The sequence below is a fragment of the Parasteatoda tepidariorum genome, chromosome 9, assembly GCF_043381705.1.
Source record: "Parasteatoda tepidariorum isolate YZ-2023 chromosome 9, CAS_Ptep_4.0, whole genome shotgun sequence".
In the NCBI taxonomy this organism is placed as follows: Eukaryota; Metazoa; Arthropoda; class Arachnida; order Araneae; family Theridiidae; genus Parasteatoda; species Parasteatoda tepidariorum.
This window is the reverse complement of record NC_092212.1, coordinates 32,879,691-32,898,783: the sequence shown is the minus strand read 5'-3', so window position 1 is coordinate 32,898,783 and position 19,093 is coordinate 32,879,691. Positions and strand designations below refer to the sequence as shown.

Below are 19,093 nucleotides of genomic sequence, written 5' to 3'. Positions count from 1 at the left end.
TATATATATATATATAACCAAGTTTCATTTAGAATAATGCTTCCAGTATTCTTATTTACATAAAAAATTGTCGTGTCTGCTCATGATAACTTATCACATCAATCATGAAAATTAATTCACTTAAAAACATTAGAAGATTTTATACGCTAATAGAGCTATAGGGGACTAAGGAGCTGTTCACAGTCATTCACTAACTCTGACGAATGCGTTGTAATGATTGTTGTACCTTAGCATAAAATATTTTTCCTACATAAATTGAAATTATTCTCTTAAAATATATATACTTCAAAGCTTTTATCTTTTTTTTTGCTTCTGCCCACACTTCACACATTTAACATTCATTTCCTTTAATTAAATGTTTATAGTGCAATGTCAAACTTGCTGAGTTCACAACGGTAATTTAATACTTTTTGCTTAACAAATATTTAATACTTTTTGCTTACCAAACTGACTGATATATTAAATGTAATTTGTGCTTGTATCATATTGTGCAAGAAGCTAATTGTTACATTCTACTAATCATTTTACAAATCTCTTTAATGGTATTTTATAATAGCATAATATTTAATTTACACCATAAAATAACTATTGTAAAACAAGAAATTTAGACACTGATTTAAATAAGTTTATCTTAAAATGTATGCTAATATCATCAAATTACATTATAATAAATAAGCAACTCATTTAGCTTTAAATTCATCGTTTAGAAAACAATCAACATTGTAATAATATCAGAATAAAATAAGAAAAATAAATATTACGGGTAAATATCTTTAAATTTGGGATAGAAAAATATTTTACTGAAAAGCAATACCTTAATCACTTTTATTAATTTTATGCTGATGACAACTAAAAGAATATGGAAATTAATGTAGGAAAACTGGATTCTGCCTTGTGATTTTGCAGCCACTAAAAATGTACCAACAACAATGGAAAACTGCAACACCATTATTAGTTTTTTTGTGTGTAGTTAGATTCATTATTAGTATTGTGTCAGTTTTTGTAAATAATTTTTCTTCTGTATTTAAAGTATATCGATTTATTTCTTCAAAATAAAAATTTAGATTGTCTTATGTTTTTAAAGCATTTGTTTTTGATATCTTTTATTTAATTATTTTTCCTATTACTTTTTTTATATTATGTAGATGCATCCATCTTGTGCTACTAAATTGAAAGAATTGCTGCAAAAATGGTCTATGGAGGAATTTAAGGATGATCCTGAACTTTGGTAATATCTATAGTTTTGCTGAAATAGTTTTATGTAGTTAAAGGTTGTAAGATTTATCTTTAGTTAAAGGTTTATTTTTAATTATTATTTTCAGCTGTAATATTTTGTTACAGATCTTATCAAGAAAGATTGTCTTTTATGCTTTTAATGTATGATGTTGCTGTTTATTTGCACATTTGTCACATATTAAATAACAAAAATTCATTATATGATTTTTAAAAAAAATCTTGCTACATTACTTACATTTTGTAGTTTTAAACATTCTACTAAAATTATGATTAGGAATAAAATGTATCAAGAGCAAGAATATTATAATTTTTCGGTATTTATTAACTGTTATAAAACTGCTTTAAATAAATTATTTGAGATACAGATTTTTAATTTAACTAGGTGTGTGCAACTTTTTTCAAACAAGGATTATGGAAAAAAAGTTAAACTCCACAATTTAATGACAAAGCACTGCAAATTGTATTTAAAATTTAAATTATGCATTTGTAAAGATTAAAAAAAAAAATTCAATTTAAAAATTAAAATAGTTAGACATGTTTCTTTATTAAATGAAGTTCAAATATTGCAGACTTCTAATTTTTGCCTATAAATAATTTTTTTTTATATAAATTAATTACTCTAATCTTGTGCTTCTGAATAAATACTTGATGTATGTTTTGTATTTTATTTTTGGTTTTTTCTTAGGATTTATTGAAACCAGTTTAAGAAATTACGTTTTCCTGCACAAATTATGTAATGTTTCAGATTATTATTTTTTCAGAAATCAGAGAGCACAGATAAACCACTGGTTGTGAATCCTATATTTAAATATTGAACACATTAACCTCATTATAAATATATTAAATTTTACATTTTAAATTTATTTTATTTTTATTTATTTATTTATTAGACAGGAAAGATATTTTTAAGACTTGTTAAAGGGTAATAATAATAATTTACTTTGACTGATACATACAACAGATGTCTAAATGCAATATTAAAAAATCTCTAAAAATTATTAAATTTCTGCAGTAAATTATTTCAACATATGTCACAATTAAGGCACCGTAAATTTTGAGTAAAAAAAAAAAGAAATAAATACTAGTTTTATATAAGTTTGCATTTTCTTTTAAGTGCTAAACATTCACACACTTATTTTAAAACTGAGTCTGTTAAACATTTTTAGCAGTTATAATTTAAAATATTGGATAAGTGTACTAATATATTTGTACTTTTTCAGCATTATTCCGGCATTATATTACAAGCTTAAGAGTGAAGGTGTGGAATTTCCATCACTAGTACGTGTACTAAGTTATTAATTTTTTTTTTATCATAATGTATTTTTCCTAATTTTGGTTTGTTTTCATAATTCTGATATAATTTCTAACATTTTTTTTTTATATTTATTGTTTTGTTAAACTTTATTGTTCAAAAGATGATAATTATATTTTTACATTTTCAAATATTATGTTTTATTGTAATAAAATATCATTTGCTTATTGAATTGTTTTCATATATACACATTAAAATATTTTTTAATACAAGATGTATTGAAAATAGATATGTTTTAGTAGATGTACTGTGAATATAGTTGATCTATTAAAAATCTGTTCGGGCAACAAGCTAATTTATTGTTAAAGCAAATTTTTATATTAGTGCATATTTTTTGCTTTAATATTGTGTGCACTCAATGAAATAATCTTTCCCTTCTAACAGTAACTCTCCTATTATAATGACTGACTCATAAAGTTCTATTTTGTTTTGCACCAATTAAAATGCCTAGAACTAATTATTATTTTCATTAATGTCTGAAAATAGGTTTTAGTTTTTCCATTTTTTTCAAAAATTTTAACGTCAAGAGAATTGTTAAATATTTCTGCACTTCCAAAACAAAAAAATGCTTTCTTTAAGAAGTCATTTGATAGTAAAAAATTTAAAGTTATTATTAGAAGTACTATTTCTTCTAATCTCACTACTCAATAAATTTAAATTATCTTAAATTTCCTTTGAATAAATTAAAAATAACAAGGCACTTTAATGATAATGGTTTAAGGTTATGTAATCTTGTTCATTTTATATTGTATCACATGCTAAAATCTGCATGTTTTCTTGCGTACATTCATTTGGTTTAAAAATATATATTAACTATCATTGAAGTTTTGTTTTGGAAGGGAACAGTGAATATTCAATTTAATTTTTGTTGAAAAGTTTATTTTCTCTGTCTGTGAAATATTGAACCCAATTGGTCAAAAATCTAGTTTTTTACTTGATATTGTAGTGTATGAATTATGGATTATACTTTTTTTTATTAAACCTCAAAACACCTGTGCGTTTTTTTTTTCTTCTTTCAAATACACAAGAATTTAGTTTTAGGCATAGCGCTAGTTCTCTAAATGTCATTGCTAAAGTTTGGGAAGTTCTACTTTATATTAAAATAATAATAATAAAAAGTTATAGATGATTTTTATATTATTATTTTACCAGTTTATGTAGTTTTGAAACTAATTTTGCATTTGCATTTTGTCAGAATATATAAAATTTTAGTTAAGAGTAAATATTTATTTATTTATTTAATTTTGCACAGTTCAATATTATAATCTCCAGCCAATGTTTGCTTCTATTTGAATAATATATTGAGTATTGTCTGAGTTAGGGAACAAAAGATTTAAAGGAAATATATATTTGTTAATTTTTTTAATGTTGCCTTTTTTTTTAAGGAGAAAGAAAAGAAAATTGCCGCACCTATTTGTAATGATCCCAATGCCGTTAGTAGTCAAGAAGAAGAAAATGACATCATTAGAGGTACATAATCTCTGATACTTTTATAGTTTAAAAGGTTAGTTTTGAAGAAGTATTATAATAACGTATGAGTTACTGTTTTGTGCATAATTTTATTTAAATTTTTCATCCAGTTAAGCACAAATTAATTCAGCCAAAGTTTAATTAAATACATATGATTGAATTATTTTGTTAGTAATTCATTTAAAGTGGGAAAAATTTAGTATCATATGTTCAAAAATTTAAATAAGAGTAGATCAATTGTGCCTTAAATTACAAAACCTTGATCAATTGTTTCTAAGGGGACCATTCGTTGTGAAGGATACTTACAGTAAAGTAACCAACATATATGTATGTAAGTGGAAAAGTATGATAAAATATTAAATAATGACTTGAAAATGTATGAAAAGTAATAAAGGAGTAATAGATTTAAATTTACAATAAATATAAAAAAATTATTTAGATTATGTACTTCATATAGAATATTTACAATGCAAAAGAAAGGTAAATAAACACATTCATTTAAAATGCATTTAAATTTTAGGTAAAATATGCTATAGATACAAACTATATATTTTTAACATTTGTAACAGATTGCTGTTTATTTTCGTTAAGTTCATATGGATACAGAAAATTCTTCATTGTTTCTTAAGCTTCGAGACCTCCCACTAATGTTTTCACTTGTTGTGGTTCCAATTTACCTTTTTCATCGGTATGACTTTACATTTCTTCAGCTTCTGTAACTATTTCTTGAGTTGTCAACTCCAACAATCCTCAATATTTTCATCAATTGATGCATGAACATCAAATAAGCTATTTTAGGAATTTTCCTCAAAATTTAACATCATTAGTTTCAAAACAAAATAACTTCTATAATTTTTTTCGGAATGATATCTGTGGGAATCTGCTTGTTTGAAAAATGATCCATGCAGGTGTTAACATAATAAGAATAGCATTTGAATCTGGACAGTTTAAAAAAAGACAATGTATGCGGGAAAATGAAAGATGCGGGAACAATCTATAAAAATTTATAGACTTATGTACCCTGTCGCAGAATTGCGGTGACATTGTCGCAGAACTCTACAGAGTTCTTGCGGAAAAATTTTTCTCTTGGAAAGTAAAAAATTTTGTTTTGCTTTTCTGTAGAAATTTACACGTAAATTTGAATCGCGCATTTAAATAATCACTTTTTGAAGTGCTCAATTTATGTCAATATTGTAAATTAATTTTGAATGTATTTTCAGCAGTTATTGACATTGATTTTCACGTAGCTTTTAGATATCCCAGTATATTTTAGGTGATATGGGAAATTCGAATTCCGCATTTGATAATTTACTTTTTAAGGCAATGATTCTATCGATTTTTTTTGGCAGTTATTGCTTTTGATTTCCACATAGTTTTTAAAGCCAGATATTTTTTATTACAACAATCAAATCTTGAAACGAAACAAGCATTTGAATCGATCTGTTTTTCGGTAATTACTGCTACAGATTTCATGATATTAAATTATTTTTTTATTGTGATAAGGATTTGAAAAATGCTATAAAGGAAATAATTAGTGCGCTCCCCCATCCCAACAAAATGTGAGAATATCGCCCATAATATTAGAATCAAAAAAATATTACATATTCAATTAAAAAAAATTAAATTGTTTTTTTTTGTTTAGGTAAACACAGCATTTTTTTTTTCGTTTTTTTTAACCTTAAATTAGTAACATACATCTTTGTTATTATTAAAACTATCTTGTAGAAAAATATTAGTGCTAGAGAGTTTTGTCGCAGAAAGCTTGAAAAAATTCTGCCACAGGGCTTATGTATAAATCTTTATAAAATGGCTTAACTATTTAAAAAATGTTATTACAAGAAAAAAATGAATTGAATTAGCATATTCTTATCTGTTTGTTTGATCAGGTAGACATTTTTTTAAAAACAAAATATGTATCCTTTTTTATTGTCGCGTCTTAAGAGCAAATTAGTAAGCAGTGAAAAAAAAAATCTAAGCAGAATTATAAATTTGTGTTTAATAAGCTTAATGTTTTATAAAAATATGAAGAATGTTTAAAACAAGCATATTTGAAAACATGATTTCCTTTTAAAAATTTATTTTAATAAATTGGTTTAGAATTTAAGATATTTTAATAGATTTAATAATTTCCATATTTTTACTACTTTAAAAGTTTTATATTTTTTCTGTTTATTTAGCCATTGAGATATCTTTAAAGGATACTGGTAAATATTCTGCCCCTATTGAAGAAGCAACTTCTAGACTGTCTTTATCACAGCCACAAGAGAAATCTAGACGCGAGCCTTTTAAAGTGCTTGCTCTTTATGATTTTGAAGCTGTGGAAGAAAACGAACTAACTCTAAAGGCTGGTGAAGTAATCTTAGTTACAGATAATAGGTATATTGCAATTATAATTGCTTTTAAATATAATTAATAAAAAAATAAGAGACTTTTTTATTTAATTAGATGAGATAAGATTGATTTTTTAAGAGATATACTTTTTTGTATACTTGTTTCTTTTGCATACACACACAATAAAAAATTGTGGGAAAAAAATTTCCAGCATTTTATTTAATTTATTTATTTATTTATTTTAACAAGAATTGATCTTTCTTTGGAATTGTATTTCTGCTAAAATTGACTATTTGGATGAATTAACTGGCTGTTGTATCAGTAACTAGCACTGGGCAATGTTAAGATTTTGGCATTGTGATGTATCGTCACTCTAAAATTTCAATACATCATGTTTTGTTACACTAATATTTTGCATTTGATATTGTGTTATTTTGAATTCTAGCACTTTTTAATTGATCAATTAAGTCAATTATATTCTTAAGTCAATTATAAACTCAATCCTCAGTTACCTTGCAAAAAGCGCTGTAAATTCTTCTAATTATCAATAAATTGTATTTTTGTTTTTTAAAAAATCAATAAATCACAACTGGGATATAATACATTAAAAATTAAAAAAATAAAGAATTGAATATTTTGTCCAGGAGTGGGACTTGCAACAAAAATTAGTTCACCCTTGTTTAGGTCATTCAATAAGTAATTATGAATATAAAAATCAAAATTAAAATGCACACTGAGATCATTCATAAAAATCTTTATAAACAGAAAAATAAAAAATTTACTGATGAATAGAGAAAAATTAAAAACATAGGAACAGCTGGCTTTTAACTGATAAGTATGAATTTTAGTATTGCAATGTGTTGTCAAAAAATAAAAAATCTATGTTTAAAAATATTTGCAAATTTACTCAATATTTTTTATATTTAATTAATTTATGTATTTACAGTTGCCAGTATTTTCTTTGCCCAAATAAAATTTCGAAACACTCACAATAATATCCTATTTAAATATCTATATGCATAATTGCGATATTATCCTTTTGATATCAATAATGTTCACAATATTATCCTATTCAATAATTAGAGTTGTTAATAATGACTGTGATATTATTGAACTGTATATTATTGAATATTATTATATTTGATAGATCTATGTAAATTATTGGTTGCCAATGATCTGTGTAAACTAGAATTTATAATTTTGTTCTTTGTGTTGAAACTGGGCTTCATGTTCCTTATAATTCATAAGTAATATTTTTTAAAACATTGAAATTCTTACATTTATGTGGAAGATTTCAAAAGTTATGTGTAAATCTTTTTACAATAATGGAAAAAAAAGGTGAACCATAGTTCCTCCACATCTGTACAAAACATTTAAAACAAGGAGTGACAAAAAGGTATTTTGCTAGAAATTTTTTTTTCTATATGTGTTTATTTATAAACAAATTATACCTTGCCACAATAACACTTGGATAACTCTGTTCTAGATTTTATACCTAAATTTATTATTCAATTGCAAAAAATGACTCATGGAGGTTTGTTCAAAAAATATTTAATTTTGTTAATTTACTCTTAATTTAAAAGATTAATTGTCATTAATTATTTTTTTACTGTTTAAAAGCATTTATTTTTAAGAATCTGAGTTTTAATTGCTTGTACACATTAAATTAAAAATATTGTTCTCATTCTTTTCATTAGTGATTCTAATTGGTGGAAAGGTTCTAATCAACTAAGTGAAGGCCTTTTTCCATCTAATTTCGTTTCTGAAGATGACTATTTGAAGTCGCTGGAGCCTAAAAGTAAGTTACATTTACTAATGTTCTGAAATGAATTATTAACTTGTGATCTATAAAATTTTTATGGTAAAAATTAGTTTTTTACTACTTTTTTTTCTCACTACATATGAAGAAATTATTTTTTGCATAATAATATTTTTTTTAAATTTATATTTTTGTTATTTATTTATTATTTGCTGTTATTTTATATTGAGGATAAATAACATTCTTGTTATTGTTACAATTTGTGTCTATCTTATTTTAGCACACTCATTTTTTAAAATTTTTAATTGTATATTTATTTTTTAAAAAATGTTGTATAAGATATATGTTCACCTTTATATAAAGAAAAAATGAATTTTTTTAAGTACATGTTTATTGGTTATAGTAAACATAATAATAAATCTATTTGTGTTATTTCTTTATTGACTCTATTACATAAAATTTTATTTATATAAGTTTATTTCCGTAAAAAAATTTTTTTTATAGTTTTGTTTAATAACTTTTTCCTTTCAGTTGAAGCTTCTTCAACTAGTGAAGTGGAAGATACATCAAATGATATTGTAACAGTAAATGAGGTAGGAATAATTTTTTTTGTTCATATTTTAATGAAACCATAATTGCGTACTTTGTTTTAAACTTATGTTTAAGAATGTCAAAAAGTAGTATTAAATTTTTTTTCTAATAGGTCCATTCCTACTGCATATTTTTTTTTAAATATATGCATATTGTTTTACATTAAATTATTCTCTTAAAATTTTATTTCTATTTTATTTGTTAATTTTTTTTTTTAAATTTTCTTAGAAGCTTTATGTACTTCGCTTTAAAAATTTAGACAAATTTTTCATATTTAAACAAATTAATTTTGGTATGTTAGAAATGATATAAGAGGTAAATCATTCTTCAAAAATGGCCAGCTTTGTCCAAAAAATTCTTTATCTGCTTAATTCTTATTTTATTAAAAATTCTTATTTTACTGACATACGTTTATGTTTTAAATTTTGTATATGTTTATTTTTATGCATTTTTATTTTTAAATTTGTTTTGACCCTACTCAGTCAGCTCCAATCTTTTTTTGTTTTATATATATATATATATATTATTGACATAAACATAGCACAATGTGATGATTTAACTTTTGAACTTAAAGATAGTGTAATTGAGTGTTTTTAAGTTAAAAAGCATGTTTATTTAATTGTGCAAATAAGAAGTTTTGAAATCCTTTAAATGTTTTTCTAAATATTTTCTCTTGTATAGGAAAAAATAGATCAAGTTTTGAATTGGTTGAATGATGTTGATCCTACTGAAGAACTGATTGACCCTGAAAATATGTTAAAACTTGAAAGTAAGTGTTTTCCATGCTGAAAGTTATGAATCATAATAATATTTCTGGAATAAGGGTGCCAGACATAAATAACATTTTATGTATATAAAAAAAAATATAATAATTGCATTTGAAACTTGTACAAAAAGAAAAATAAATCCAATTACAAATTTTAATTTAATATTTTATTGTAGTTACTATATTACATTCATTTATACACACACACACATATATATAATAGAGGGAAATTGAATTGTTATACAATTTTTAATTGAATAATTTTAAAAGATTTTTATTTTCTCTTTTTTGGTAATATATTTTATAGAATGTTAATGCATCAGTTAGCGATATATACCAATAATGTAAGTAAGGCTAGTATTCAAATGAAGATTATCAGCTATGTATTTGTGGAAATGTTTTCAAAAAAGAAAACTTTTTCATTCTTTATAAAATTTACTTTATTCATTCAAAAATATAGTTTTAGCATTTATACCATTGCTCAATGTTTATGGGATTTAAAAGTTTTATGCACATTTTTAAAATTTCAAAACTATCTTATTAGAATTCTCGAAATGCTTATAAATGTTAATTTTATTTTCAGAAGAGTGTTATAAAATGGCTCCACAGATTGAAGAAAATCTGCATTCAATTGACAATCGCTTAGCAATGTTAGATGCAACAAATGAAAAAATCATGGCAGCTTTTGATTTGTTCCATGACTTATCAACAGTTAACAATCAATGGGCAACTTTACCTTTAAACATGAAGTCATACACTAGTCCAATGCAAATGCCTTATACTCAAGTAATTTTTCTCCTTATAATTATTTTAAAGTTATTAATTTTAAATATGAGTTGGAAAACCATTTTTTCTGTTTATCTACCATTCCATCTATTAGTATTTTAAAATGTAATTATTTCATCCACAGAGATGCCAACAGCTCCGGACACGCCAAAATAACTAAAAAAACGGTAAATAACTACAATGTAAATTTTGCAAATATTTGACCATTTTTACTTGCTAGCATGACATAAGTACTATTAAGTGGTGAATTATATAAGCCTATGTATTATTTAGAAATAGTGGTGGATAAAAATCTACTAAATTTAATTTATTAAACCAAGAATCACAATTGATAAGCTACTACTTTAAAATATATTCAGTCAGACCTCGATATAAGGTCACTCCGCATATAAGGTCACTTTTCCGAAGTCCCGGCTCACCGAATAGGAATTCTTTGTTACAGATTATCGGATATATGGTCAAGTTTTAAAAATCGCTATTGCTTATAAGATCATTTTTATCTGAGGCGAGGGAAGCTCTTTTCTGACTAAAGCCTATTTAACTTCTTTACAAGGCAATTACTCCTCTCGAGTTCTAGGAAAATGTTGCAGCCAACGAACAAGCTACAATTTCTGAAATAGTTTCACAAGTTGTGGACACTGAAGACAATGACAGTGGTCCTGAGACTGTAGCTGTAACCCAAGTGGAAGTCTTCAATGCAATAAATGTCAAACGAAATTTTTTTTACAAACCATGAGGGAGCTGAGAAACATTTTGAGAAGTTACAAAATCTATAAAACATTGGCAGAAAAATGAGACCAAAAACGAGACACACCTGCATAAATGATTATTTTAAATAAGGTAAGATGTAATGAATGTATGTACACTTTGAGGAAATTTGTAAACAACTTTATTTTAAATTAATTTTTTTTTTAAAATCTAACTTTCTTTAATTCTTTACTAATTCTGTTAAAATTTATTGACTTAAATATTTAATTCATGGCTGATCATTTTCGTTCGTATTACCATTTTTAAAAAATCTTAATGTGTACTATTTACGTGCTTAGTTACGAACTGCTAATGAATCGGTTAAAAGGTCACCCCGCTTATAAGGTCACTTTTGCAATGTCCCTTAGGGTGACCTTATGTCAAGGTCTGACTGTATTTGCTGTCCGGAGCAAGTTGACATCTCTGCATCCACTGCCACTGATATTTTTAATATGAAATTTTCATTTCATTCCATTGCCTAATGTATTTAATTTTCATTTTATTTTTGTGATTCTCTAAAACTTTTGCATTATAAACCACACAAAATAAGATAAATATAATGTTCAATAAATTTTCTGTTCTTATTTTGTATCATTCTTTTTATTTATTTTTTCTAGCACTTAATATCATCTGAGTTAATAGATATTTTAAATTGTAGTTATACTAGTTATAAACTTGCATCTCTGCAACTAATCTAGAAAAAGAAAAAAAAAAGGCCCTGCTATGTAAATCAAGAAAAGCGAAATATTTTTTTATCCTATTGCAGTAGACTTTTGTTTACGAGGATCCTTGAGAATTGCTATGCCACAGAAAAGTAAATATCCTAAATAATTTAATTAAATAAATAAAAAAAATTTTGACTCTAATTCAGTAGGAAGGGTATTAAAAAAAAGCAGTCTTCCTGCATATTCTCATATTCCACTGTTGCCTTATTTTTCCATCTCTGACTATCTGTATCCCTGATAATACAATCCTAGTTACTATACTAGTTCTTACTCAATTCATTTTTAAATTAATATTTAGTAACCTTGTAATCTTTTTTTTTTATTTTAACAGCATGCTTTTCCTCCGTCAATGTCAACCTCAGAATCAAAAATGCCTTCTCAGAATGCCATCTTGTCGCAGCCCTCAGTTTCCAGCAATATTCCTCCTGAGGTCAATAATCAGCAAAATATGAAAGCCATCAATGCTACTCAAAACCAAACTACAAATCTTCCAGCCAGCATTCAGACAGTTGCTGATAATTCAGTAGTTTCTCAAACTACAGGAACTACAACAGCAGCTACTAATCCATCAGTTAGTCAAGTAATACATCCAGCTAGTATGATGAATCCTTATGCAACAGGTATCATGGGAGGAATTTTTGTACCACCTGGAATTCCATATCCCTTTCCGCCACCAAATCCACAACAAGGTAATTTTATGTTTATTATTTTATTTAAAATCTACATAACCAGCATAAGTAATTTTATAAATGTTTTACTAACTTTTATCAATAAATAAGTTAAAAAACAAAATCCCTTGCTGCTCCTTGAAAATTGAAATATTTTATTGTGGCCTTATTCCTTAAAAAGGTTGTTCATCCCTTTATGTAAGTTTTATATTTATTTTATTCGTAATCTATGCTTTCCTATCACTGGCAATTAATATAAATTTCATTCTTAAATTTGAAACTAAAATATTTTTTTATAAAATGCAATAAGTAATGATTTGTTTCAGTAAGCACATGTAAGACCATTAGTATAAAAATAAGATCAATTTAAATTAATTTTAGACTAGTTAATAGAAATATTTACCAAATTAGCTAATGGCAGCAGCTCATGACAAAAAAGTACAATTTTGAATTTAGAAAATGTGCTTCCAAAGCAAGAAGCAAAAATATGATGAAGCAAAAATAAATGACTGATTTTTTTTGAAAAATAAGTGCAACTGAACGCGTTTGAACTCTTGATGAAGCATGCATGTAAAAAAAATTTCTTTACCATTCATTGTTTAAATGATTTAAACGTAGAACAAAGAATTCTGTTGCATGTTTAAAACGTGTATACATATATGAATAAATTTCAAAACTATTTTACGCTTTTTAACCTTTTTAAATTTTTTTAGATCATGCATGATTTTTGTTATCCTTGCCACCTCATTCCATATATAATCAAGTTTCGACTGAATAATTTTTTAAAGTTGTGATTTTTTCTTGAGAAAACTGTTAAATAAAATATTATTAACTTATTTTAGTTGCTTTTTAAAAATTACATTTAAAATATTATTTAATATAAATAGAATCCTTTGTTGTTTTTCCTATTAACTTTCAATAAATTCTTTAATACTTTAAAAATATTTTTTTTATTATAATTTCTTTAAATATAATTTTATTTTGTAGGTTATATGCCTTTTCCTGGACCTTCTCAAGCTTATCTTGGCATGCCTTATGCAGTTCCACCTATGGGGCCTCATGTTCCATATCCTTATTATTATGTAAACAGGTGACATTTTATTTTGATTGTTAATGTAATTTGATATTCTAGTTAATAATATTTCAATACTAGTGTTACAGATGTTATACTCTTTTTTGTTAGTATTTATTCAGACATTAAATAAATGCTTTACTACTTATTAAAAATCATCATTTGTAACAATTAATAACACTTTGGAGCAAATTTATTATTTTTTTCCCTTCTGTTGAACAAGATTTTTTAGCCGATCTTAGATGCTTTCATAATGCTGATTTCAAATTTGCTATATTTAAGAGAAAGAGAGAGAGAATCGTCAAGCTTCTAAGTATCTTTTAAAATGGCATTTTTAGTCTATTTTTGGTTGCAACGGACAAGTCTAAACATGTTATATGTAACAAGGAGTCATGTAAATGTTGCAACAAACCTATAGACAAGCTGGGGTATATCATTAGAATTAAAATTGCATAGGAACTCATACGCCGCTAAGGGCACTTCCCCTATAGTGAGCTGTTTCCTCATGTGCTTCTCAACAGGTCATAAAAGGAAGGTACCTCAAGCCACATACGATAACCTTTTTGGGCATAGACTCCCCTTGCAGTTTCAATCATGATGCCCTTGCTTCTCTAGAAGTTTGTTGCAAGATTCACTGAACTTCCTATTATTTATTAAATTTTTAAACTTGTTCATTTTGACAACAAAAAAAAAATACTGAAAATGTCATTAAAAAACATCAGATGTGCTTTAAGTGTAAAACTGATTTTATGTTTGAAATCCTCACACCTGAATTATGCTAGATCAAGTACTTGTATGAGTGCACTAATTTAAAACGGACATTTTGCATCTTCTTGTTTTAAAAGTTATGCTCTTGTTTTTAAACTAATTATTTCATTTTACGATTTATTAAATTTTTCCTGTATTATATTCTAACTTGTTGTTTCAATTATTCCAGTCCTCAACCTCCAGTACTTCTACAGAGCAATAATTCTGAAGATCCCTCTGTTAGTCAATCTCAAGATGTTACATCGAACACTTCCACATCTGCGTCTAATGGGTTAAACATGACTTCTTTACCACCTGTATCAAATCCTAGTTATTTCAATGACTTGCAGCAAATGACACCAGTTGATTCTACTTCAGTATTGACACCTTCCAGTACAAAACAAGAGCTTCTACAGACTTCTACAACTCATGCTTCAGGGGATGGACAAGTGTCTACCAATTCTAGCAGTGGTGAAAGCTCTTAATTTATATAACCTATGTGTGAATAAAATGTTAAATGAAAGATTGTGATATCAAATCTTATACAAAATAAGGTTTTAGTTTCTGTTTTCTCTCTACCTTTGAAAAAGATACACATAGTGTCACTTGTCTAAAGTTTTTTTTCTTCTATAAACTATTTCTAAGATATGTAATATAAGAAAAAATAATCGTCCAATTTGCTTTAGTTATTAAGATAATTGTCATCAAAATTTTATATATGTTCATAGCTGCCAGCTCTTGCATTTTCTCCATTTCTTCTAGTCTAATAAAAAATTCTCTAGTTATCGTACATTTTCAAAATCCCTATCAAGCTGTATATTTTTCTCCATTTTATTGATTTATTAAAAGTAATATTATTGCCAAATAATAACTCAAACCTCATTAATAACAATGAGTTTAATACTCTTACTTTTTAAACTATCTAAAATCTTCATTATTTTTTCTCCATAATTCACCATCCTTTTAATTTATAAAAGAATGTGTTTTAACTATAAGTATCTAACATCTATAGATATTATCTTTAAATAGCCATCTAAAGTCAATTTAATATCTATTAACTAATACTCAAGTTCATTTAATGACAATCATAATTGCAATCAATTTAAATTTATGATAATTTATTTAATGTGGTTTTTGTATTTTATTGAATAAAAAAAAATCCGTAAACTTAACTGTGTCTAAAATAATACTTTAGAAAATGCACTATGTAACATTTTAATACCAATGTTACCTTTTTTGATATTTCCATTTTTATAAAAATATCTATCTGAATTTGGATGATCATTTGATTTCCGTATGAAAGTAAATCTTTTATTACAAATATTTTTTGGGCAAGTAATCAATTTAATAAATGAACACTACATCAGTTGTAATATTTGTTTAAAAATGTGGTAAAAGTTTGTCTTTCTTGTTGTTGGTCTGTTAAAAGTAAAAATTCTCTTTTCTTATATTAAAGCCAGGGCTGCTGTTAAATTTTAAGAGTAATTTTTCTGAATGCTCATTAAATAAAATACATCATTTTTACGTTAAAATACTTATTTTATTTATTATAGCCTTAAAAAAAATTTTATCCAAAAATTAAGTAATTTTTATTCATCTGTTACAACAGCATCATTTTAATCCTAACTAGTTAAATAATTTCTTTCATTAATTATATATACATATGGTTTCTAAGGTCACATATTAAATCTAGCCATTCTTTAGATATTATATTTTTATGATTTTTAACAAAGTATTTCTTTTTTTTTTAACTGTAACTTAATCTGTTTCAATTGTATTGTCCAATAGTTAATACTAGCAATAATTACCTTTTCATGTTGGCAGCTATGTGTATAAATCAAGGAAGCTTTGAAAATATTTATGTACAAAAAAAATCTCTGTGATTATTAACCCTTCCGTTGCATCCTAATTGAAGTTAAATTTATTGACTTAACTATTTACCTCTGTTATAGAAATAATTAGTTTTTTTAAAAAAAAATTTCTTTGTGGTCACTTTTTTATGTTTATTATTTAAATGAGTTTACTGAGAACCAAGTTATTATGAAATAAATAATTATAAATATTTAGCTCGCCATTTTGTATTGTGTTATTCCATGCATGTTAATTTTTTTAAGTTTCAAATTATTAAAAAAAAAATATTAGGTTCAATTCAATAGTTTGTATTGTCTTTTGTTTAGTTAAAACTAAAATATTTCAACTATTCTACCACTGATTTGTGTTACCTTAAAAACCTTATTGATTTTTTGTTAAACCTTCCTGTACTAAATTTTGGCTAAATTGGAAAATAATAACTGGATGAAAGTGTATCAACTTCAATAATTTATTTTTTCTGGTAGAGGCTTTTTTCTATATAGTGAACTCTTGTGGTTGTACAGACATGATACCCTATGTGCTTATAAATTAAACAAATAATAATTGTATTATATTGTGTATATAATGTAAAAAAGTTTTATTAGTGTTATTAATAGTTCTATGAAATTTAAAATTTTTTAAGACATTGCTAAAATATGAATGTTGATGTTAAAATAAGAATTTATTTATTGTTAGAGTTTATACTTATTTACAAATAATTAAGATGTTATTGAGAAATCATCATCAACATGATTTCATCTTTCTTTTTTTTTTCTGAAATCAATATATTTTAAAACTATTGTTAAAATTTTAAAACTGAATATAAGATATCTAATATAAACAATTTTTATTTAGAATTATAACTTTGTTAACATTATTAAATATACATATGTCAGTCTTTTTATATATTTCTATGCATGAAAGTATTGACGGCAAAATATGGATTTTTATTAAAAATGTTATATTTCTTTAATATGAAAATATGTCGTATTTAAATTTCATTTGTAACTTTTTAACGTGTATTATTCTATTCAGTATATTTATTATTAATTCTTTTCTTTATATTTTAACGATTGAGTTTGCTAATAAAATATCCTTTCCATTTTTATTTTCTAAAGGAGTATTTTTGTTTACTAATGAATTTAAAATGATTTATGGAAAATTTATGATGTATTACATTTTACCTATTTGGTTGAGTGGAGAACAACTCTAAAATTTCAAATACAGTATAAGATCCCACATCCAAATGCCCTTTTCTAAAAAAATCTTTTTTTTTCAGAGCACTTTTGTATAATTTAAAATAAAAACAAATTTCAAATCCTTTTGCCGTTTTACAAAGTGAAGAATTTAAAGAAGTAATGCAACATGGTCTAAGTTTTCAGAAAAAGAATGTAGCAAGAAAATAAATAAATTAATTAAGGAGAGTTTAAAAAGATTTGGAGGACATTCACTTTATGGAAAACCTTTTTTCTATTTATTGCGAGAGCTGGAAAAAAATCTTTCCTACTGAACCATTTCAAACCAGATGGTATTGTAAATTTTATACAGGTCAATAGATCAATAAACTTACACCGAGTAATTATATAGTAATCATAAGCATAAAACATCCATTATCTCAATAGAATTTAAAAGAAAGAGGTAGTTTCAATGGATAGCTACAAACGACATAGTATATGGCCTAATAGATTTCACATTAAAATAATAATAGTGTAAGATTATAGCGTCTAAGAAAATAGGGAAAAGATACAAATTTAATAACAGAATTGGAAAAAAAGTATATAAAATATGGCGAGTTTTATGATGTTTAATTGATTACACCATTAAAATTTAGTACATATATAGTTTTATAAGCTTATAATAGCTAACATCAAAAGAATTAACAATAAAATATATTTGTAAATGTAGTTATAAACAAAACCTTATGTTTGATTATGATCTACAATGATTAAGGTGCATTTAAATTACTGGCTAAGTGGATTTACTATAGGAAATTTTTATTTACCTGTAAGACCAGACTTAGATAAAATGAAAAACTTTCTGCGAAACACAAAGTCTCAATTAAAAAACTTTTTGCGAGCAATCTATTAACTCTTCTAACTAATTTCAATTCATTCGTCGCCACCTCATTCTAGCGAAAATTGTTTGAAAATTACAGATTTTTTTTTAAAAAAAAGTTCTAACTTTTGCAAAACTCTTAATTTTTGTACAACAAAAATGGGTTTGACAAAAGAACTGAAAATAACAATCCAAGAAAGTTATGTGCATGAACACTTTTGAAATAATTGAAAAAATACCTAAAATTTGAGCAAGAAAGAAGTTTGTTTAGGAAGCATTTATGCATAGAATGTTATCAACGTTTTAATAAAAAACATCGATTATGATATTCAAATAGTCGTGAATATAAATCTCAGTGTGTGATTTTTAAATCACGTGAATACGAATCTATATTTAATTTTCAAATTGTGTGAATACGAATCTCGATGTTCGATTTTAAAATCGCACGAATACGAATCTCGATGTTTTATTTAAAAATATCGTGAATACGAATTCAGATTTGTAATTTTTAAATCTCTTGAGTACGAATCATAAAGGTGGCTTTTAAATTGTGTAAATACGATATTTGATTAAAAAAAAAATCGTGAAAGTACGGAACCCGATACTCGATCTTGAATCGCGTAAATACGAATCGTGATGTATCACTTTAAATCATGTGAACAGGAATCGCAATGTGTGATATTATATCATGTGAATATCATTTTAAATCTCATTTGCATAGGTAGATCGGAAAAAGCGTAAAAACGAATTTGCGGAATGCCATTGCGTAATCGCGGGAAATGTGCATTGAAATAAATTTTCATATCAATATGTGTCAGATTGATGACCTGTGCTTTAGAATAAGGAAATTTGACCCTTTTTTAAATTTTTTGTTAGTAATGCTGAAATTTCCCACAACTAAGCTGAGAGATTGAGATCTACTTTTTATGTTACCCCAGTCATTTTAAGAAATGTTTAGCCCCTTGTGTATGCAAAAG

The 19,093-nt window shown here is 25.3% G+C and overlaps 1 protein-coding gene across 3 annotated transcripts in view; it reads left to right on the top strand.

The window, feature by feature from the left end:
- Window positions 1-17,169, top strand: part of LOC107441348 (signal transducing adapter molecule 2) — a 21,070-nt gene extending 3,901 nt beyond the window's left edge. Inside the window, exons 4-14 of one of the 3 annotated variants that reach the window (XM_016054573.3) lie at window positions 1,146-1,228; window positions 2,457-2,514; window positions 3,934-4,018; window positions 6,196-6,394; window positions 8,047-8,147; window positions 8,640-8,701; window positions 9,381-9,468; window positions 10,049-10,251; window positions 12,055-12,412; window positions 13,379-13,481; window positions 14,401-17,169. In XM_016054573.3, the coding sequence (XP_015910059.2) occupies window positions 1,146-1,228; window positions 2,457-2,514; window positions 3,934-4,018; window positions 6,196-6,394; window positions 8,047-8,147; window positions 8,640-8,701; window positions 9,381-9,468; window positions 10,049-10,251; window positions 12,055-12,412; window positions 13,379-13,481; window positions 14,401-14,695 (1,635 nt within the window). In that variant the 3' untranslated portion in view covers window positions 14,696-17,169. The remainder of the gene's footprint in view (window positions 1-1,145; window positions 1,229-2,456; window positions 2,515-3,933; window positions 4,019-6,195; window positions 6,395-8,046; window positions 8,148-8,639; window positions 8,702-9,380; window positions 9,469-10,048; window positions 10,252-12,054; window positions 12,413-13,378; window positions 13,482-14,400) is intronic. The other 2 variants (XM_043040590.2, XM_043040591.2) reach the window with 2 other exon arrangements.
- The last annotated feature ends 1,924 nt before the right edge of the window (window positions 17,170-19,093 follow it).